At 52.6% G+C, this 21885-nt stretch overlaps 3 protein-coding genes and 1 non-coding gene across 17 annotated transcripts in view; 2 read left to right on the top strand and 2 right to left on the bottom strand.

The window, feature by feature from the left end:
- Positions 1 to 21885, bottom strand: part of METTL23 (methyltransferase 23, arginine) — a 121068-nt gene that overhangs the window by 97439 nt on the left and 1744 nt on the right. For 9 of the 12 annotated variants that reach the window (XR_016023033.1, XR_016023032.1, XR_016023035.1 and 6 more), the window contains exons 4-5: positions 20720 to 20824; positions 20531 to 20599 (exon numbers count right to left, since the gene is read on the bottom strand). The exons of 1 other annotated variant lie outside the window; for it this stretch is intronic. The gene's annotated coding sequence lies outside the window, so the exon portion shown is untranslated. Of the gene's footprint in view, positions 1 to 18923; positions 19325 to 20530; positions 20600 to 20719; positions 20825 to 21885 lie in introns of those variants that run through there. 2 more of the 12 variants (XR_002138490.3, XR_016023039.1) reach the window with 2 other exon arrangements.
- Positions 1993 to 17941, top strand: ST6GALNAC2 (ST6 N-acetylgalactosaminide alpha-2,6-sialyltransferase 2). Of its 3 annotated transcripts, none has more exons than XM_074320446.2 (9): positions 2142 to 2355; positions 5692 to 5752; positions 8608 to 8782; positions 9421 to 9586; positions 9995 to 10133; positions 13024 to 13127; positions 14853 to 14936; positions 16093 to 16192; positions 16756 to 17941. In XM_074320446.2, the coding sequence occupies exons 1-9, from the start codon at positions 2234 to 2236 to the stop codon at positions 16783 to 16785; spliced, it is 981 nt and encodes a 326-aa protein (XP_074176547.2). In that variant the 5' UTR covers positions 2142 to 2233; the 3' UTR covers positions 16786 to 17941. The 3 variants fall into 3 exon arrangements, with proteins under 3 accessions (XP_074176541.2, XP_074176547.2, XP_019601022.3); XM_019745463.3 differs by having other exon boundaries at positions 2145 to 2355; positions 17151 to 17941; XM_074320440.2 differs by lacking the exon at positions 5692 to 5752 and having other exon boundaries at positions 1993 to 2355; positions 17151 to 17941.
- Positions 13190 to 14843, top strand: LOC141568953 (testis-specific serine/proline-rich protein; the record flags this gene model as incomplete). Its single annotated transcript, XM_074320356.2, has 1 exon — positions 13190 to 14843. A coding segment is annotated over exon 1 (831 nt), but the record flags the coding sequence as incomplete, so codon positions are not given.
- Positions 20939 to 21022, bottom strand: LOC141569040 (small nucleolar RNA R38). The gene has a single exon (XR_012492434.1). It is a non-coding gene; the product is annotated as a small nucleolar RNA R38 (small nucleolar RNA).

Below are 21885 nucleotides of genomic sequence, written 5' to 3'. Positions count from 1 at the left end.
TTTGTCTCTGACCCAGGAGTTGTGTGTCTTCTGCCAGCATCCGTATACCTGTCGCCGGCTGACTTGTTAGTGTGCACATAGGGTAAATCTGAGATTTGCCCAGTTCCTGACAGAAGATGACTTTGTAGTTAGGGGCCTGGGAGGTTGGAGCTCCCCCCTTAGAGATACGGCAGGGTGGAGAGGAGGCTGGAGGAAAGAGGTGATGTTCTGGAATCCCCGTTGGGCAGGGTGGTCCCTGGAGCTAAGGACAAGAAAAAGGCTGGTGTGGAGAGTCCAGCTGAAGGTGAATGTGTCATGGTGCCATTCTGCTCTGGAATGAGATACTTGCCAGCTGCACTCAGGCCACATGGAGGAGGGGACACTGCACAGGCAGGTCAGAGTGGGAATCCAGGTTGGAGTTCTGCTGGGCAGAAAGCCAGGAACACAAGACAGTCGGGTTACAATAAGAGAGTAGCTCAGATTATGACCCAAGGGGTCCTGCCTGGATAGGAAAGAAAGCTTCAGGGACAGGGCTAATTTGCTGGGAGACACTGGAGGGGTGGAGAGGCCGGAGAGCCTGTGCGGCTGCAGAGTAGGAATGAGAACTCCAGGTGGGTGGATAGGAAGCTTCCGTCTGAGCTGGGATATTGCCACTTAGGCACTGGAGGTGGACCAATGGTGGGGGAATCAGCCCACACACAGGAGGAGAGCACCCTTTCCGCTTGGGGCTGGAGTCCAGGCAGGGGGAGGCTGGACTGTGGTGGGGACCAAGTTTGTAGGTTTGAAGATAAAAAGTTGAAGAAATTAATAGTTAGTGATTCCCTTTTTCTTCATGAAGCAAGTGAGGCATTTAATGAGAGTGAAGGGCAGGCATAGGCTTTGGGGGCTCACAGAGAGGGTGTGATGTTTTATTAACCACTGAGGAAATGGGAGAAGGTGCTGATCGAGGGATAAATAACATCTACGAGGATGTTAATAACTGACAACCAAAGATTGAAACAAAAAAACAAAACTTGAAGCCATCAATCCTAAGCAGGTTGGCCAGGTGAGGGAGTTTTAAAAATTATGAAAACTGAACCTGAAGAACCCATTCCTACTCACAGGCACAGACTCGGGGACGGTTTTCCGGAAGGCTTGCAATTGGACAGATCCCTGTTGCTGCATCCAGACTTGCTCCCATACCAGTGAGAGCAGAGAGCGGGTGGAAAGGGAGGAGGTCATTGTGGTCCTTGCAGTTCCTGACAATCGGGAGGTGGGTGTGGGGGCATGCTGGGGTATTTCACAGGTTTTTGAGATGTAAGACCAGGGACACTGCCCACGGGAGAATACACCGTGTCACCCACTGCTCCCAACCTGGGAGGTCTCTGCTTCCAGAGCTTGGCCTGAGTTTCCCCACCCTTCCTGGTGATACCAGGGCCCCTGCTAGACCTCTCAGGTCGTCTGTCTGCTGCTGAGACTCCAGACTGACCTCGTTTGCAAAAGGAATGCAATGCATCGAGGGCCATGAACGCCCTGGACTGTCACCAAGTGAGGGGACGAACAGCCGCCCCACCACCAATCGCATCTAGCAGGCTCCGTACCTCTGCACCTCAAGGTCAACCCGGTCTGAGCTCCCGGCTTTTGCCCCTACATCCACCCCGCCTGCTCACTGGCCCTGGGGAACCGACCCCTCATTACGCCAGCATTCTGGAAGGACCCAAGGTGCCAGGGCAACACCGACAAGTCTTGAGGGTCCCTCCGAGGGGTGCCGTCCCACCTGCCTCAAGCCTCCGGAAGTCGCTGGCCGAGGCGGTGGCGGCGTCTCCCCGAGCCCTGCAGCCCATGGACGGCGCGCGTTTGCCCTGGACCATATGGGGAAACCGCCCGGTACAGCCCTGGGCTCGTGGCGTCCTGGGGTTGGTCGCAGGCGGGAGCGCAGCGGCGGGGTGCCCGCTGTCCCCGGGCAGAGGGTAATGCCGGAAGGACACGGGCAGCTCTGGGCGCTGGGAGCCACACTCCCGCCTCCCCGGCCCCGCCGCGCAGCCCTCGATGGTGCGGCAGCTTCTTGCGGCCCAGGCGGGGCGGAGGGGAAACAGCAGGGCGGGGAGGCGCCGCGGGGCCAGAGAAGGGCAGGGAGGCGTCTCCGGGGCAGAGAAGGGCAGGGCCGGGCGGGGCGGGGCGGGGCGGCCGCCTGGGGGAAGACAGCCCGGCCCACCAGGCCCTCGCCCCTCCGCCCTGGACGGCGGCGGACAGGGCGGCCGCCGGCCGGGGCTGCATGGGGCTCCCGCGCGGCCCGCTCTTCTGGCGGCTGCTCCTACTCGCGGCTGCCTGCTCGGGGATCCTCTTCGCCTTGTTCTCCGCCGGGAGGCCGTACCCGGGGCCCCGATCCCGAGCCAGGTAAGGGCTGCCGCGCGGGACCTGACCGGGAGCGCGCAGGAGACGGGCAGGGCGCCCAGGGCCCTCAGATCGCCTTCCACACCGGCCTCGTTGGGGTGGCTCCCAGCGGGGACTCCGGTTGCGGCCCTTTGTCCCTAGAACTTCCACCCCAGCGTTACAGTCGCGCTGCCCGGGGCCCCACAGCCTGTGCCCGAGAGGAGCCTCGCCTCTTGCGCACTAGCGATCCGCTAGCGACAGCCTGATGGGTTAATTCCCAGCAGCCCCAGTTAGAAACACTTTCTATACTCCAAATTTGGCTGGGTCACCTGAGTCCGATTTAAAAAAAAAACAAAAAAAAAAACGTCCCGTTTTTGTCAGGAACTCTCCCTCGTAACGTCACCTCTTCCAGACTCTAGTTTTGGGGCTGAGACCTAAGTCTCTCGGTTCCAACTTTGCCGGGATCCCCAGCTCGGCTCTGGCCTTTACCCGCTCGCTCCTATCTCTAATCTCTGCGCCTGGCACACTCGCCCGCGCTCTGTTTGCTCAGTTTATTTGATAAGCGCCTTCTGCACCGGATCCCGCAAAGCGGCGGGTCCTGGGCTCCATCCAAGTTTCCTTCACTGAGCCTGCTCCAGGGCTCTGCTCCCTCCGCTGGCCCTGGGCACCTTCCTTTCATGTGTGCCCCACAAGGAGACACCTGAGAGCCTGCCTTTGGTAGGTGATGGTTCCAGTTACTGAAGAAACTTCACAAGGATTTAGCTTTACCTCTGGAAAGGGGATGGAGCCGTGCCCAGAGTCTGGATTTGGGAGGGCGCAAGGACACCGGCAGCCCTGCCAAGGGGCCTCTGGGCCCAGGCTTTCCCTTCCTGGCGCTTTCCCATCTGCCCATTCCTCACTACACCTTGCTCCAGGTACAATGGGATGAAAGCAGAATCGGTATGGGCTCTCAAGGAACAAGGTCAAGGGGCACCCAAAATTACAAAACAATATGAAATAAGCTTGTGACTGATTAGGAGTCCAGATGCTCTAGCAGGTGATAACCTGAAGTTACTGAATCTCCTTGTAATCAGATATTGCATACGGAGAAAGACGGAGAGGGTTGAGGGTATTAAGAAAGGGGATATTTGTCAATTTTATGTAAAGATGTTTCAAAATGCAGTTATATGTCCTCTGATGAATACAGCTTTAAGGATGGGGTGTGGAACACCCATTATACCTCAACAAAGCTTTTTAAAAACATCTTTTACCTTTTACAAATCTAGTACAACCGAAGAAGCTGTCTATTTCCTTAGTGTTTCCCTGACATCTGTGCTATAGCTCAATCCCAGGGGGCAGGTTGGGACTTGGCCTGTTGAGTGCCAGGTAAAGCAGGGTGGGAGGTGGGGTGGCATTCTGGGCAGGGAGAACAGGCAGTGGGACTTCAGAACTAGGGACGGGAAATGGGCTTGCCTGGCTACAATGGAGAGGCCGGGGGACAAGGACGCTGGGACCAGGCCCCCCACCCAAGGTGGGGACTCTCACAGATTAGAGTGGAACCCAGCCTGTGAGTTTACTCACAGAAGAATCTGGATCAGTAGTTCCCAGGCATGGAGATGTCTCGACTTGTTTTAAAAAAAGAAGTATTTTTATGGGGTAGGGGTGAGGATAGATATAGGCAGGGCACCAGTTACCTAACCTGCCAGTGACCATCTACTGTCAACATTATTTTGTAAAAGAAAGGACATTTTAGGGCCAAGAATTCCTAAGAATATGATCTAAGCTGAGTAAATTTCATTTATGAAAAATGCACTGCATTTCTCCTGGGCTGGGGAAACTTCCCAGAGGAGCAAACCGTAGGTGGGCTGGCCCCTTCCCCCACTCCTTCCAGGCCCCCCAGGCATGTGTCTAGAAGGCCTGGGGGTTCTCTAAGAGAAGCAAGAGACTGGGAGGCGTCGCTGAGCCCTGAGGGGTGCCCTGGAGATGAGTAGACGACCCTGATGCTGGGCAGCAAAACTGAATTGGGGGAGTCCCCGTCACCTCCCGTGTACCTCTATCCCTCCTGTCTCCCTCCTGCCCTGTTCAGCCTCTCCTCTGTCAGGCTCTCAAGGCTGGCTGCACAGTAGAATCACCTGGGAAGGCCCAGATCAATCAGATCAGACTTTCAGGGGTGGGACCTTAGCATCTGTGGTTTTCCAATTTCCAAAGCTCCTTGAGGGTTCTCGCTGCTGCCTTGGCTGAATCCCATGGCTCAGTTCCTCCTCAAAGGGGTCCTACTGTGCTCAAGAGGAGGAACTACAGGATTACGTGGGTGGACCGGTGGCCAGTCCGAGGGGGAAAGGGAAGAAACGGGGTAGGATCATCCCTGCTCTTTCTGTCCTGCCCCGCCAGGGTCTTAGGGAAACCTGAAGGGAGGCAGGTCACAGGCTTCCTTGTGACTCAGCTGTCACAGTCCCAAGAAGCAAGTAACAAGAGACTTTTGTTTCCCTCCCAAGCTTCACGTCCCAAACCTCCCCACCTGCTCCCTGTGGCTTCTGGGGAGAGGGCAGAAGTCTGGGAGAAGCCTGACACCCTTTTGAATGGGCAAGGGCCCCTCTTCCTACTTATTTCTCCTCTGTCCTGATGCAGGGGCATTCTGGGAGGTGGGGGTGGGGCAGTAACATTAGCCCCCCCCCCTTACTTCCCTACAAAATGGACTTTGTCATAGAGGCTGTCACAACAAAGTCCTCTTCCTTCTTCCTTTAGGTAACCATAGTTAACACTTAGAGGACACTTTTTATGTGAGATAACATAGATTCTCTGAGCCCTCACAACCATTGGATGGTATGTGATATGACTATCGATCATAACAATCTGATTACCCCTCCTGTGCGGACGCAGAGACCGGGGTGCTGAGAAGTTCAGTCATCTCCCACGATCACAGGCTACAAAGCCAGGGAGTCAGGCCTCAGACCCAGGCCCATCAGGCAGGGCAATCCAAGGTGAAGGGGCCCCAGTCATCGGGACATAATGTCTGCTCTGGGGTCCTGGCAGGGAGACCCCTCACATGGGCACAATTCCAGGGGGCTGGAAAGCTTTCCTACTTCAGATTTTTATCTTTTAAGCACCATCTCACTGTTCCTATAAACTCCACATTTCTGCCACTTGCCAAGGGGTTTCCTGATTTCTGTGTTTATACAGCTTGGGAGAACATGATAACATGACAGGATTCTGTGTCTCTAAAGAGAGAGACAAGGGCCAGAATCAGAGCATAGAAACAGAAGGATCCACAGAACGGATGCCTTTGACCCTGGTGGACTTTGTCAGCCCCTGGTGCTAAGGGCGTCAGACAAAGGGTTCTGAGGGGCAGGTCAGACCCCTACTTGACTTGTTCTCCCACAGGAACAGCACAGCGCCTCAAGCATTCTCTGGACCCAAGGCAGCGAATCCTGGGACAAGAAAGGTACAGTGGTCAGCTACTCTGTACTTCTGAGTATCCTCAAGTTATGGGGAGGAGGGGAAAGAGCAAACAAAGGAGACCGGTCGCAGAGACAGCTGGGGGGGAGCCCTTTGGAACCTCCCCTCCTCACACCTCACCCCCAAGCATGCAGCTTACTTCTGAGGAGCCAGCCATCAGGGCTTCTGGGACCTGGATGCTAGGACTCCCTGTACCCCAACAGAGGAGGGTGAATCCATATGTACCCCTGGATAGAGCCAGCTGAACATTTCTTAGAAGTCTTGCGATTTATCTTTGAAAGGCCTGTGAATTTGACATTCTACTCCTCAAAATGTCTTACTATACACGTCACCTTTAAACTCACCGTGGAGTAAACAGCAAACCCTGGGAAGATGTTCCATGTTTGCCCTGAGGGTTTGAGAACGTCCCAGACCCTGCTCCGTAACAGTCGTGACCGGGCTGAAGTGCCACCTGGAGCACGTTCCCTGCGTTCTCTCACTCAAGCCTCTGGACAAACCTGTTAGGTAGTATTTACAGATGAGCAAAACGAGGCACGGAGAGGACAGGTACCTTGCTCAGGGTCACTCAAGGAGAAGAGGTGGGACTGGGATCTGAGCCTCTGGTCTCACCGCAGGGCCTGGCTGGGAACGGCTGAGCCATTCCGCCTCATCCCACGTGAGCTGCGCTGAGCAGAGTGAGAGCTGTGTTCTGGGTTAATGGGCGTCTAAGAGTTCTTTTCAGGGCCCAAGAGACCAAACTAGAACTTGAAATATTTCTCCCTGGCCTCAGAAATATTTCACTGATGCCAGACTTAGTGACAGATGAGCTGTTCAGAGACCAAACAAAATAGCCTAGGGCAGGTGATGGGCACCTGTCTGAGAACAGAGGCCGGTGGACACTTGGCCAGCAGGCTGAAGAGAGGCCTCAAGTGTCTCACGAGTGCTGGGCCAGGTCCTCTTTACATTCCTCAAGTCTTTCCCACCTGGAGCTGCTTGGCACTAAATGACATATATCCCCACCTGCTTTCACAAAAAGATGATTTGAGGTAACTTTTAGATACATATAACAAGGCAAAGACATAAAATAGAATAAAATGAAGAAACGGGTGAAGGAAAATAAGATGACATGAGATAAGTGCATGAAAAATGTACCACAAGGTATAGGAGACGAGCCATATCTCTGGCTCTGAGCTTCCTGGTGGCCACAGTGAAGGAGGAAACTGCCACCATGGCCATGAGATAAAAGAAAGGCAGCTGCCCAAGTGAAGCGCAGCCTTTCCTGATACAGAGACCTGGAGATTTTTCTCCTGGTCTCGTAAAGAAGATCCTGGAAAACATTATGATAAATTGAATATTAGTGAAGCTATACACTCAGTTCTGCTACTTTGAAAACATTAATTTATTCCAACAAGACTGATATCTTAGAAAGCAATTTGAGCAAAACACAAATTTTGTGTTTGCTTCTGCTGATTCTGTCAGTGATGACACTGGGTTGAATGCAGAAAACCACACCCAACCAAAGGGAGCCACATAGGAATACACAAAACACACACATGCACAGTCCATCTGCTTCCTCACATGTACAGTAAAGCCCTCTGTCTACCACTTCACAATAACTCACAAGCTGCCACCCTGTGACTCCGCCTTCCGCAAGTGAATGTCAAGTTTTTTCAAAGGTCAAATGCCATGTTTTAGCAGTTCTTACGTATTTAACCACTGAATGTGCATAAAACTGTTTCCTTCTCCCTTAGATTCCTGTTTTATGCATCACCGCCTAGTTTTTGAGTGTGGTACCACTAATCCCGTTTTCCCCAAAGCCCTGCGGTCTTCACTGAAGTTTTGCATAGTGTGGTGATTTTTAGGAATTTCTCTGTCACATTATCACAGAAATGACTATACAGCTCTTTCCTGCATTATCCTTTGATCAAACCAAGTGCCTTAACAAAGGGTCCCCTTCAGTGATTAGAGTCCCAGCCTGGCCAAAGCTGTGTGGGATTCTGCCGTGGGGGTTGCAGGCAGATGGGCTGGTCAGTATTCACCCTCCTTCAAGCTCCCTGCGTGCACAGGCGCTGTATAGTGTCCTAGGGCTGCTGGAACAAATGACCACAATTAGGCTGCTTAAAACAAGAAAAATTGATTCTTTCCCAGTCTGGAGGCCGGAAGTCTGAAATCAAGGCGTGGGCAGAACTCTCTAGGGGGCCTCGTCCAGCTTCTGGTGGCTCCAGGTGTTCCCTGGCTTACAGCTGCATCACTCAACCTCTGCCTCCGTCGTCACATGGCCACCTTATAAGGACACTCACTAGTCATTGAATTTAGGGTCCACCTTAATACAGTATGACCTCATCTTAACTAAGTACATCTGCCAAGATGTATTTCCAAATAAGGTCACATTTCGAGGTTCTGGGCAGACACGAATTTTGGGGGGACATTATTCAACCCAGTATAGGCACCAGCTACAAGAAGGACGACCATAATCTTCCCAGTAGCCCTTTCCACAAAAACCCCACAGGGCTCGGATTAGGACACAGGCTGACGGACCCCAAAGCCCAGGCTGGAGCTCCTCCGCCCAAGGGGAGGCAGGTCTTACCCATTCATGGGAAACACCCCAAAGTCTCCCCAAGTGTGAGGTGAAAGAGTAGGAGGTTAGAGCCATCAGGCCACTGAGATGTGGCGTCCAGGAGAAGGGCTGGGCAGGGTAAACCCAGAAAGCTCTCTGATCCCCGCCAGGCTGCTGCACCACAGGCCACGCAGCTCACAGATCTGGGGGTGGCCCAAGTCTGTAGAGGGAAGAGCAACTTTTCCCTCCCTCCCACCCCAGGCCCCAGCTAGTAGAGCTCAGCCCTCCTATCTTCTCACCCACAGAGCCGGCCCTGCCGACACCCACTTTATCTCGCCATTCAGCGGCACCCCCACTTCCGGAGTCTGTTTGAGTTCTCCACTCCAGTGCTGCTGTCAGGGGACCTCTTCACCCAGGAGCTCTGGGACAGCCTCAGCCAGCACAAAGCCCCCTACGGCTGGCAGGGGCTCTCCCGCCAAGGTAACCCGCAGCCGCTGCCTCTCGCCCAGCCCTCTGGCCTCAGCTGGCCCTCCTGCCTTTTGCTCTGATGAAGAACAGGCCTCCCTGGCCTCATAGCACCGTGATGTGGGACCCGTGTTCCTTTCCAGGGAGGGCCTCAGCGCTCAATCCCCAAGCTGTGCGACTCCTGCTTTACTTTGGGGCTTCCCCTCCACGCAGCAGCTCTCAACATCCTGAGGCTTCCCTGGCATGAAAAGCTAAGGAACCAGTGTCCAAAGGTGGCCAAACACAGGGGCTACGAGGCCCCAAACAGCCTGCTGACCTTTGCTGCTGGGGGAAACCGCCCAGAGCCCCCTCCCCGTTAAATCTGCCAGCACCTCCACATGGCCCAGATTATTTCCTTTTGGAATACAGCCTCAAAGGGCTAGTTATTCGAGTGCTTGAGGCACTGAGGGCACAGCCCAACCCCCTCCCCCACCTTCCCCTTTTCTGGTTCTCATGGCCCCACTGACGTTTCATTCTGTCCCACCCTCTGTGCCTCTTGGGAGGGGCTGGGATCAAGCCGCAGGCAAGTTGGGTGCCAGAAACAGTCTTAGGAGGATCCCTGATGAGCCACGACAGCTCTCTACATAGCATCCCACCTTGTCCTGCCTCCACAGCCATCACCTCCACCCTGAGCCTTCTGAATGGATCTGAGAGCACCCAGCTGTTTGTCTCCAGGGAGCAGCTTCCAGACTGTGTCCGGTGTGCCGTGGTGGGTAATGGCGGCATCCTGAATGGTTCCCGCCAGGGCCTGAACATCGATGCCCACGACTATGTGTTCAGGTGTGCGGAGCAGGGATCAGGGAGGAGGGGGCAGAGCAGCTAGGTGGAGAGCTGGTCCTGGCCAGCCGCGGGGTGGGCATCCTCCATGAGGCCCGTGGGCAAGGCAGCTGCGGCCGCAGGCGGCTGAGCAGTGGTAACGGGCAGATAGGCATGCACGAAGGCATATGCAAAAGACACGCCAAGGGGACCCAGGAGGAAGGCGCTGCCAGGGCCAGATGTGCCTATTTGACAGGGTATCCCTTGAGGTCTGGAGGAGGGGGGTTGGGGCTGGGGAGCGTGTGGAGGTGGATAGACGGAGTGGTCTGTACAGAGGCATGGGGACAGGTGTGACGGAACCCTGGGGATGGAAGTGCAGACACCCAGTATGGCCTAACCACAAGGAGGCTGATGGGCCTTTATTGGGACCAGACTCAATGGCGCTGTGACCAAAGGCTTTGAGGACGATGTGGGTACCAAGACCTCCTTCTACGGCTTCACTGTGAATACCATGAAGAACTCCCTCATCTCCTACTGGAAACTGGGCTTCACCTCTGTGCCACAAGGACAGGTGAGACCTCTGATGGGCGCCACTGTTCCCAGAGCCCCTCCCCCACAGGGTGAGCCACAGGGGTCCCAGAGGGTGGAGAGCTTGTGCCAGAATCTTGGGCACGGGATGGGGCTACGGAGGAGAAGGGTCGCGTTGTTTCAGGCAGCACCGCACAACTCTGGACTGGAGTGTGAATGGCTGATATTTAGTGAAAGCTTGTAGGGTGCCAGGCAATTTACATATGCCACGTCAGCACCCATTCTACTGGTGAGGAGGCTAAGACGAGGAGAGGTAGGGCCGGGGTTCCAATCCAGACTCCCGCCCCAGAGCAACACCCCAGGGAAGGTCGTTTACTGAGGGCCTCTTGTTCCCAGCGTTGTCATGGTCATCAGGGCAGACATTCCCAGGCGGCAACCAGCGAGCTGAAATCATTGCAAGTCAGTCCCCTCTGACTGCAGCGCTGGGTCACCAGAACAGTGACACGTCTCCTGAATTCTCACAGCAGGAAGCTGAGGTTCGGAGACTGAGGGACACAGCCTGGCTCTAAGGAGAGAAAAGCCAGAATTTGAGCATCTGCTGCCTCAGCTTCCTGCAACCACACAGTGATGCTCTAACAGCACACCTCCCCTCAAGGAGGTCTGGGTACCATGTGCAGGGTTAGGGAGATCCCAGGATAAGGGGTTCTGTGATGCTCAGTGGGGCTGCATCGGGTTTCGAGAAGCTTCCTCTTCTGACCAGGGAATTCAGGAGTGTGCTAGCCACAGTGTCTACGCACCGAGGCTTCACAGTAGAACCTCTTAGCTCATGAAAGAACAAGATGGGGCAGCTTTGTTTGTGGTGTGGCCACAGTACCTGTATGAGTTACCTGTTGCTGTATAACAAAATACCCCACAACTGAATAGCTTTCAACCACACACACTTACTACCTTACAGTTTCAAGGGGTCAGGAATTTGGAAGCAGCTCAGGGTCTCTCAGGTGGCTGCCATCAGGACTGACGGGGGGCTGCAGTCATCGGAAGGCCTGACTGAGGCCCGAGTCAAGGTGATGCCTTCACGGGCCCTTGTCACACGGCCACTCTAGAGGCTACTAGTGTCCTTACAATATGGCAGTTAACTTTACCCAGAGTGAGTAATCTCAGAGAGCAAGGAGGCGAAGTGCCTTTTATGACCTGGTCTCCAAAGTCACACACCATCACTTCCATTTTTTTTCCTATTTGTTAGAAAATTTCTATTTGTTAGTCACTAACCCCGACCCACACTCAAGGGGATGGCAAATAAGCTTCACTCCTGGACGGGAAGAGTACCAAAGGATTTGGGTGTACTGAAGCCTCCACCACACTAACTGAGAGTGGCAATCACAGGCATATGAGGTGTAATAAAAAAATACAGTGAATGTTTACACTTAAAAAAATTTATTACAGTAAAAGACACATTGCCATTAATCCCCATCCAAATACTCCTCCTCACTTCAAATATACTTATCCCATCGTTCTTGCCACTTTCTGAAGCAGTTCTGGAAGTCTTCTTTTGTGAGTGGCTTTAGTTGTGCTGTCGTGGCTGCCTCAATGTCCCGAATCAATTAAAAATGGTTTGTTTGGGGTTTTTTTAAAGATTTTATTGGGGAAGGGGAACAGGACTTTATTGGGGAACAGTGTGTACTTCCAGGCCTTTTTTCCAAGCCAAGTTGGCCTTTCAATCTTAGTTGTGGAGGGTGCTGTTCAGCTTCAAATTGTTGTCCTTTCAGTCTTAGTTGTGGAGGGCGCAGCTCAGCTCCAGGTCCAGTTGCCGTTTTCTAGTTGCAGGGGACACAGCCCACCATCCCTTACGGGAGTTGAACTGGCAACCTTGTGGTTGAGAGGATGCGCTCCAACCAACTGAGCCATCCGGAAGCTCAGCGGCAGCTCAGCTCAAGGTGCTGTGTTCAATCTTAGTTACAGGGGCGGGGAGCTCACCATCCCTTGCGGGAGTTGAGGAGTTGAACTGGCAACCTTGTGGTTGAGAGCCCACTGGCCCATGTGGGAATCGAATTGGCAGCCTTCGGAGTTAGGAGCATGGAGCTCTAACTGCCTGAGCCACCAGGCCGGCCCCTAAAAATGTTTACCTTTCATGGTCATTTTGACTTTGGGGAAGAGCCAGAAGTCACATGGTATCAGATCTGGTGAATAAGGTGGATGAGGACACACCACAATGTTTTTATTTGACAGAAATTGCCATATACCAGAAGCGGTGTGTGGCTTGGAGCCTTTCCGTTGTGATCACAAAATATGGTGAATGCTGCTGCCGAGTGCCATCCAACGGAAAGGCAGGGATCTCCACTACGGGAAGTGGCATGTCAAACCTTAGTAACAGTGAGTGACAAGTTTCCACTTGTGTGGTGCAATGTCAGGTGTGAGCTACGATTGAGAGAAGGTGTGTTTGAAAGTGTGCCGTAAATCATCCGCCATCATGAAAGGCTCTGTGTCACACATCTCTTCTGGTATATGGCAATTTCTGTCAAATAAAAACATTACGGTGTGTTCTCATCCACCTTATTCACCAGATCTTGCACCGTGTGATTTCTGGCTCCTCCCCGAAGACAAAATGATTCAGACATCAAGGCAGCCATGACAGTACAACTAACGACACTCATGAAAGAGGACTTCCAGAACTGCTTCAGAAAGTGGCAAGAACGATGGGATAAGTGTGTTTGAAGTGAGGGGGAGGATTTTTGAGGGGGATTAATGGCAATGTGTCTTTTATTATAATTGTTTTTTTATTTAAACATTCATCGTATTGTTTGATCACACTTCGTATAAGGGAAATTCTCCCGAAAAGACAGGTGGCAGGACTGGGTGGAGGGCTGTTCCTTCTGAGCAGGAGCTAGAAGTGGTCTTGTGCCCATCAGGGCTCAGTGTCTCTGTTGCCCCAACAGGACCTGCGTTATATCTTCATCCCCTCAGACATCCGCGACTATGTGATGCTGCGATCAGCCATTCTGGGTGTACCTGTCCCCGAAGGGCCTGATAAAGGGGACTGGTGAGCAGCCAACTGGGGGCAGGGCATGGTAATACTGAGGCAGGTGGGGAAGGTGAGTGAGGGCAGCAGTAAAATCCCTGGGGCATTCAAGAGCATTAGGGAATTATGGGTTTTTGCTACCCACCTCCAGGAAAGCCCAGGTAACCCTACTGATCCCCGGGGACCCTCTTGATGAGGTGGGCTGTGGCTCAAGGGGCCGCTTTTCTGAATGGAGCAGGCAGGCCTGGCTCTTCAGCTTCAGGCTGCTGTCCCCAAAACCAACCCAGCCACTCAGCAGACAGCATCTGCAGGGTCTGTCCACAGCTGGGTCTGTTGTCCTATTGAGCGCATTGTGTCTGCAAACTAAGAATAGGGCCAGTATTAGTGCCACTCATCCTGCCGGGCACCCTCCCAAGACTGTGCCCATGAAATGGGAGAGCAGGCCATGTGGGCCCCACATCCTGTGAAGTGGGAACAAAGGGCACTCTGTCTTGTCTCCCACCTTCCTGGGTAGCAGGCCTGTGTCCAGCTCTTTTGAACCATATCCTGGCCCTCAGCCGAACCTTCTCCCTGTGGTGCTGAGACAATTTCTGGTCCCTGAGTCCAGTCCTTAGAAATCTGTGCCACCCCTGTGACTACAACGACCAGCCTCTTAGCTCAGTGCTCCCAGCCAACCCCCAGGAAGAGCAGCTTCTGAGGTCCGTTAGGGGTTAACCCTTCAAAGGCCAGGCCAGCATCCACCGCCCCACCCTGTGCCCCGCCCCCAACCCCACCTGTGATTACCCAACAATTGTTCACAATGCTGCAGCTGGTCATAAGCGTGGTCTTTGTGACAAGAGCAGGGACTGGGCTCTTGGGGCGGGGGCTGGCTCCGAGACCCCGGGCAGACACGCCACCCCAACACCAATGAGCTCCCCTTCCCAAACCCCTAATCCATCCCCTACCCAATCCCCTTCCCAGTCCCGGTCCAACCACACCAACCCTCCCAACCAGCAGCCCAACTCCGGAGGCTCCGCCCCTTCCCCATCCCCGACCCGGGGGCCTTCCTCCCGCCCTACCTCCCACCCTCCTACGCCGAATGCCTCACAGCCCTCCTCCCGGGCTTCCTCCCAGAGCCCCAGCCCTCACGTCCAACATGCATCTCGAGGATCTCCCCCAAACCCCACTCCACCCACCTCCAAATCTCCTTCCCAATCTGGCTTGAAATCTGTCTCTCGAAACTCTTCCCAAAACCCCAGTGCGCCCCTCACCAGGTCCCCTTTCCACAGCCCTGCCCCCTCGGCCTCCTACATCGGGCCCATTCGGCCCATCCCATCCTACATCGCCCCCTATGTGCCCCGCTTCCTGAAGGAGCCCCCCTTCTTCCAGCCCCCTACGGCCCCACTGCCCCTGAGCCCCTGTTTCCCCCGCCACGCCCAAGAGCAAACCTCTCCCCCCGACTCCTACTACTTCCCTCTCCTCCCACCCCCGCCCCACTACCCCCGGGACGCGTGCGCTTCCTACCCTACCCCTCCCGCTCTGTTCGCGCCCCCGTCCTCGCTCACTTACACCCCGCCCACCGAGGTGCTGGTGAGGACCAAGGCGCACGTGGCGCCCTCCGCGCTGCCGCCCACCTTCTACACCCCCTTCTCTCGCTACTACTCCCACCCCCGCCCCCACCGCCCCCTGCCCCGCCGCCGCCCTAGCACCTTCACCTTATCGCAATACGACAGCGGGGGCCGCTCTGTCCACTTCTTCTCAAAATAGGCCTCAGACCTATTTTGGACCAGAAGCCTCTGCCAGTAAATTCAAGCTTCTCCATCCAGACTTCATCAGCTACCTGACAGAGAGGTAGGTGGCGGCGGGGGGAGGGTCCCCACAGCACTGCAGGCCCTTCCGGTCATGCCCCATACACCGCACCCACGTGCCTAGATGGTAGGTGCCAAGCACTTGTTATTCTCGCTTACTGGTTAATGCCTTGATGCAGCTAGTGGTGTCAGTCCGGGTCAACAGGAAATGGCCAGGAAACTTGGAAGAACTCAGGGTTTATTTACCAGCGTGTTCACAAAGGCTGGGGCTGGGGGTGGGGGAACCACACGGTGGGGGCAGTCCTGGGGCTCGCGGAGGCAGAGTTGTCTGTCATCAGCTTGGAGCCCAAACACAGCCAGGCGGAGGGGAGCAGAGAGGCCCCTGGGGACTAGTCTCACTTCTGTCCCTCCTACCAGCGGTTCTCGGTGGGGAGGCAGGGGTCATCTGGTTGTCACCAGGCAAGTGCGAGTGCCACTAATGGGTAGCGGCCAGGGACGCAGCTGAACATTCTACAATGCACAGGACAGTCCTGCAGCAATTATCGGGCCCTTTTAACATGTTAGTATGCCTTGGCTGAAAAACACTGCTGTCACCCGGAGGCTGGCAGCCCCAGAGCAGGTGAAGGGTACACGGGGAGCTGGGCACACCAGCCCAGCAGTCACAGCCCCACACCACAAGGAGACACAGGTGGAGTCAGGTTTGCCAGGCAGAGCTTGGCTGTGAACCCCGGGCTGAGGTCAGGGCCCGTGGTCACCACTGACCCACTTCTGGACCCCACAAGTATGTACGCACACACGTCCACCATCTCACCAGTGCCAAGTCATGGGACCTGTGCTCCATTTGGCCTAATGCAGGCCCCAACTTAGCCCAGAGGTGAGGGCAGGAAGTTGCAGAAAGAAAAAGTTCTTAGGCTGGATTCAGGCTTCTAGAGAAGGTGGGATCTTATCTGGGGGTCTTTTGGATAGGCCTGTTCCTTTCTCACCCCCACTTTGTTACTAAAGAGTTATTTCAACTGAAAATTGTTGCATTTAGGAGCTCATCTGGTTTTTTCCCAACTAGGGATTTCTCTGGGGCAGAAGGGCCAGAAGTTTTTGTTTCCCAACCTTTCTGAATTGGTCATCGTAAAGTGGAATGGCATAACCATCAAGCCAGTGTGCCAAGACCTAATGTCTGAGTTTTAATGGCTTTTTGCTTCCAGGTTTTTGAAATCAAAGTTGATTAACACAAAGTTTGGAGACCTATATATGCCTAGTACTGGGGCCCTCATGCTGCTGACAGCTTTGCATACCTGTGACCAGGTAAGAGGTCTTCTTTCAGGAATTCACAGCAGCAGAGTACAGGTGTGAATGGAACCTAATTTGATCCATGATATCCCTGAGCTGAGGCCTGTCACCCCCACTGCAGGAGGGACCCGATCTAGGGAAGGGGTGGGAAGAATGCCACATCCACTATCCAACGTCCCTTAAAGAACAGCCAGCCCCAGGCCCTTAAAGAACAGCCCCAGGCCGGCCTCGCCTCTCCTGCCAGCCACCTGCCTGCCCCACACTCCCTTTTTTCACTCCCTCTTCCCCAGGACAGCCACCCTATGGTATTTGAGGCGCACATCACCAAGTGGCAAAATCTCAACAGAACTGGGTAGGGAAATCTTTTTCTGAGGACATTCTAGAAGTGGGGTGGGGCGGCAGGTTTAGCTTTCCACCCACAAATCCCTGAAGTCACTGTGAGACATTTTGAATGGGAGGGTGCCCACATGAGCAAGCCACAGGGGGAGGCTGAGGAGCAGTTTTCAAGGCAAGGCAGGGACCCTCGCTAAAGCCAGCCACTCCACACTGGTCCCACACACCTTTTCCCGATTTCAAAGCAGGAGCCTCCAGTCTGCAGTCGCCATTAGAAGGGAAATGGAAACACAGTCGTGTTGTCTCTATCTTCAGCTTGATCATGGCTTTAATCAGACTTGAGTTCAAAACCCAGCCTCACTTGTGACGAGGGACGCGTTTGGTGACCTCTGAGCCTGTTCCCCCGTTTGTAAAATGGGGAGAACACCCACCTAAGACTTGTGAGGCTGGGGTGAGAGTGTACAGAGCACAGTGCTGGAGGTTTGTGAGCTAGAACTGTCGCTGATCTGCGTCTTCACACGAGCCAGAAGGAAGGTGTGGGTGGGGAGGGGCCGTGCCTTTCTGATTCCCTGTCACTGTACATGAGCCTGCGCCTAGCAGCAGCTCAGTCGATGCTGACTCAGTGACCATGCTTGTCCAGGTTAGTGCCTATGGATTCATCACTAGCAACTACTGGAAATTCTCAGACCACTATTTCGAACGAATCAAGAAGCCACTGATATTCTACGCAAACCACGATCTGTCCCTGGAAGCTGCTCTGTGGAGGGACCTGCATGGAGCTGGCATCCTCTGGCTGTACCAGCGCTGACCCCAAAGCACCTGAGCCTTTGTTCTTGCAGAGCTGTGGCCCACGTCCCCTCAAGTGAGAAAAACCACCTTCTTGTTTTCTCAACCTGTGAGAGGGGCTCCAACTCCCCTAGACCCACCCCCTCCCTACAGATGACATTAAGAGGTATATGTGACTGACATTGAAACCTGTTGTGAGACACCCCGTGTTGTCCGTGGCTCATCCAGGAAAACTCCAGAGGGGTCTGGCTCTGAGACAGACACCCCGACATTGGTCAAGGAAAAATGGGCTGCTCTGCTGGATTTGTTTTAGAACCAAAGATAACACTCCCAGGAGGTGACTGTGACCCTCACCAGCAAGGAGCAGCCTACTTCAGATCTAAGCATCGCAAAGGCAGCAGGCGGTCCTGAGTGACTTCAGCCAGTCAGCGGAGCAGCTCAGTTAACCAAGATCAGACGTTACAGTCGCACACTCCCCAGCCAAAACCTTCCCACCAGCACGCACTGCCCAGTGCGAACTCCAAGGCAATTCCACTTAAAGACACATCTTAACCTGAGAACACGACCAACTTACTTGATAAAATGAGAGTACAATAGGCAGAACGTAATTTGAAACTAGGTAAATTGAATAAATGATGGAGACCATTTTTGTCTTTTTCTGTGTGTTGGGGGAAGTAGCATACCATGCAGGTGTAGCATGGAGATCAGAGAATTCAGAACCTGGGAAGGTTCTAGTACTTGATGGGGGCCAACTGCACAGAAGGCTGCCTACCTCTCAGGAAAGTCCCATTAGAGATATATGACCCCACCTTGTCCCAAAAGGATGACATTATCAGGTAATGAACCTTCATTGTTGGGTATTGAACATCATGGCTTCAGTAATTTGAACTTAGTTGACAGGCGATTTCATTTAAGACAGTTATATGGGCTTCTACCGGAAGTACAAGGAGGGCTTGACCAACCGAGTTATCACCATACAGCCCTTAAGAGGCCCTGGCATTTATTGGCCTTATGACGATAGCTGTCAGGACAGTTTGATGTCTACACTGTAGGGCAGACGGGGGTCGTGTCTCCACAGGGCTGGCTGGCAAGAGCCTTCCCAAGATGGCATCAGTCACCACTGCTCAATTCACCAAGGCCCAGGACCTGGCCTCTGGTTCTGGAAGGCTGATCCTCTCAGCATGTTTAACAAGAGGGATGAACTCTATCACTAGATCCAAAATACTGCTACTTTAGAAATTCAGAGACGTGATAAACAGACTAGACCTTTGGGCTTTACTCACTAAAGCAGCTACTTGAGGAAACCATAGCTTCCTGCTGCCTGGACCCCCTCTTTATCCATAATACATTATTTACTTTTCCCGATTCCCATCAAGTCTGTAGTTATCAGAGCCTCTGTCAATCCACTGAATTTGAGAAGTCCTAGTTATATTTGTTGGTGGCAACCCATTAGAAGGGGTATAAACTCAATTTAGTGGTAAAGTTGAACATCTGATTGCATCCTATATAAGTTAGCACCAATTAATATCCTTTGAAACTTTCATTTATAGAAGAATGTGTTTACTGAGTCACAGAATGAAATATTGTTCTTACGTGGGCCTCAATCTGATGCCACAATGTCAGTGAGTCATTTTTAAAAAATTTTATTTGTGCTTCAAAATTTAAGCCCAGGACACACATTGACTTCACAGGAAATCCACTCCCAAGAAATGTTTTTCTAGGCCCAGCACCTTTTCCCCTTGTTTCCCACAAAAGAGCATATACACGTTAATTACCTTCAATTTACAATCGCTCGCAGTCCCCCCGATACATGATTACGAAAGTGGTGTTATCAACATTCTTATCTCACTAACTGCCCAAGATTTTCTGGGATAAACTCACTCACTGTCACTCGAATTCTTTGGCTCCTTTTGAAGATAAAGGTCCAAAGAACTCTGAAATGATTCTCCTTTTGGGGAATTACTTTACAGACATGAGCAACGAGCGGCAGAGGCTTGCTGATCCTGTCTGGCACCACTGGGAGGCCACCTGGAAAACCAAAGGAGAATCATTTGATGTAACAGCCAACTAAGTGACTCACACTGAAGGCTAAATGTAAAGCAGCAGCTAATCCAGGCAAAAGGCAACCACAGAGGCACTCATTCTAACCCATTATGAGGTTTATGTGTGTGCTGAGGGCACGACAGCGCAATTAGATAGTTCCAATGTGGGCCGGTGAGGCTCAGATGACTCCACAGCTCGTTTTCAGGAGACGGTCCTTGGAGGGAGCAGTGTTAGGAAAGGGCCAGCAAAGAACAACCATGAGCACTGAGGACATTTACATTCATCCCCCTCTGGATGTAAAACTTGCCCATGTCCCTCCTTGATAACACGCACACCCTTTCGGTTTGTTTCACTCTGTAGCATCCTTGGTGACCGAACAAACACTTCACCTTAAATATAAAGAGCCCACACACACCTCCAGATTTCAATAGAAATGGTGATCTGTGCCCACTTCAAGCCTGGCATTTAAATGGAAACAAAGCCAGATACCCTCCCTACCCAGAGCCACTTCCCTACTTTCTTCCTCATGTGCCAAGCAGCCTAGCCCCGTGCTGCCCAAAGAAAAGCCCCATGCCAGTCATGCCACTCAGACAGGATCTGAGCTAACCCAGGAGAGCTCCCTGGTGTTAAAAAAGCACCTAGAAACTAAAGAGCTCTGTCAGTGCCACAGTATCCCTTCTTTCCTGAGGGTCAGGCTATGGTACAGAGGCAAGAGGTCAGACAGCCCTTAAATCTTCTCACTGCCACAGCTGGCATATATTTTACATTTCCGCCTACTTCAAAGAGCACATTCATTTTCTTGAAATGTGACAAGCACTCTTTCTTTCCACAATAAGAACCCAAACCAAATCTGGGCCACTTGCCCATTTCTGCCACCTCTTATTGCCTGTACCCTCAGAGACATTAATCAAGGGGCCTAATGCGTCACAGGACAGCCATACCATTGGTTTTCAAGTTGTAGAGGGATGATGCACTAGCCTGAGGTCTCAGCAGAGCCCACAAAATTCCCTTTAGAGTCCATTCCACTTGATCCCTTATAAAGCCCGAACTTCTTTTAAGAGCACAGAACCAAACCCTGAAGCCTCAGAACAGATTGTTCTCCCTCAGTCGAGATTTTCAGACAGGGATAACCAACCATCACAGGCTTGTGGGGCTTCTTAGGGACGCGTAAGATGGAAACAGAAAGCTCACCAGCAACAGGAGAGGCATCGTCACTTGCTTCGGGCAAAGAAGTTCAGTTCTGTCTCACACTGCAGACATCTAGAAAAGAAGACAAACCTATGCTAAAGTCTCCCTGCCACTTAGCAGAAGCCGAAATCCAGGGTAGCGGAAGCAAAAAGAACACCCCACCCAAGCCGTTCGGCAAGTCCTGTTACATACACGAGAACAAGCCCACCGCGTCCAGGGCAGCGGACACGTGCTGCTGCTGGTTAAGTGTCTTCTGGAGAATCCGTTTCCGCCTCACAAACCGAGGCTGCGGCTGTCCTTGATAAGGAGAAATTGCAAAAGAAAAACCTATTCAAGAAGCTATGCACAGGTACCTCTCAAGCAGCTCGCTTTTAAATCAGGCCCAAACTTTTCATAAACAAACTTGGGAAACCAAGTCTCAGACGTCCAAATTCCACACAGAAAGGCCTTTCTCGGCCTTCAGACAGGGATAACTTTACATCATCATGGACTCGGCTTCCACCAACCTGCCAGCCCACAGCACAGGCCAACTTATTTTTTTCTTGCCAAATTCTGCTTTACTTTCCTCGTGAGGACTCTCAGTGTTGTCTACTTTATTAGAATGTGCTTTCCTTCAAGGGCAAAAACTGCCTCTATCCAGTGCTAGATGGACCCAGCACCCCACCTGACACACTGACAATTCCTTTCCTTGTAAAGATGGGAATCCCTCAGCACAAGGTGTCTGATAGCTGAGTAGGGGATATATGTTTTAGTGTCTTTCTTCTTTCTAGTATCAGTAAAGTGCCTGAGACAGCGAGGATTACTCGTTTCAGAAGCCTACTGAAGGCCATCCGCACAAAGCCTACCTGATACCAAGAGGCAATGACATCACACAAGGTCATTTCTCTTTCACTCACCTTTGTATACAAAGCGATCCTGCACAGCAAGCATGTTGTTTTGTTTTTTTAAGATAGAGGATTATAGATCCGCCCTGAGAGCTACTTAAAAATAGCCAGTACTATAATCTTGCTGTAATAAAAATCCCTGAGCTATAAGTAGATCTGATCTATTATATTGCCACACGTGACTCTTGGGCCCCACTCCAGAGCCATTCTTAATCATGGCTGGAGGTGGGATCCGGGAATGTATACATTTTCACTTTGCAGGTGGTTCTGATGTATAGCCAGGTTTGAAAAGGACTAACTCTGTTTTACAAATGAAGAAGTAAGGCTCTGGTGCGGTTATCTTATAACAGGCTGAGACCAGAGTCCACATTTCTCAAGTTAAGTCTAATACAGGGTGTCCAAACTTTTTTCAACGTTTTTACCAAGGACCATATGTGGTAAAATACACAAACAGCCGGGCCACTCACTCAAGGT

This window comes from Rhinolophus sinicus, chromosome 12 (assembly GCF_057876585.1).
Source record: "Rhinolophus sinicus isolate RSI-liver-muscle chromosome 12, RSI-T2T, whole genome shotgun sequence".
In the NCBI taxonomy this organism is placed as follows: Eukaryota; Metazoa; Chordata; class Mammalia; order Chiroptera; family Rhinolophidae; genus Rhinolophus; species Rhinolophus sinicus.
This window is presented reverse-complemented; position numbering and strand designations above follow the sequence as displayed.

Coding starts and splice junctions, on each gene's coding strand:
- ST6GALNAC2 (XM_074320440.2), top strand. CDS start 2,008: ATGGTGCGGCAGCTTCTTGCGGCCCAGGCGGGGCGGAGGGGAAACAGC. Junction 2,356..8,607: donor GGGCCCCGATCCCGAGCCAG/GTAAGGGCTGCC, acceptor TCTCACCCACAG/AGCCGGCCCTGCCGACACCC. Junction 8,783..9,420: donor GCAGGGGCTCTCCCGCCAAG/GTAACCCGCAGC, acceptor CTGCCTCCACAG/CCATCACCTCCACCCTGAGC.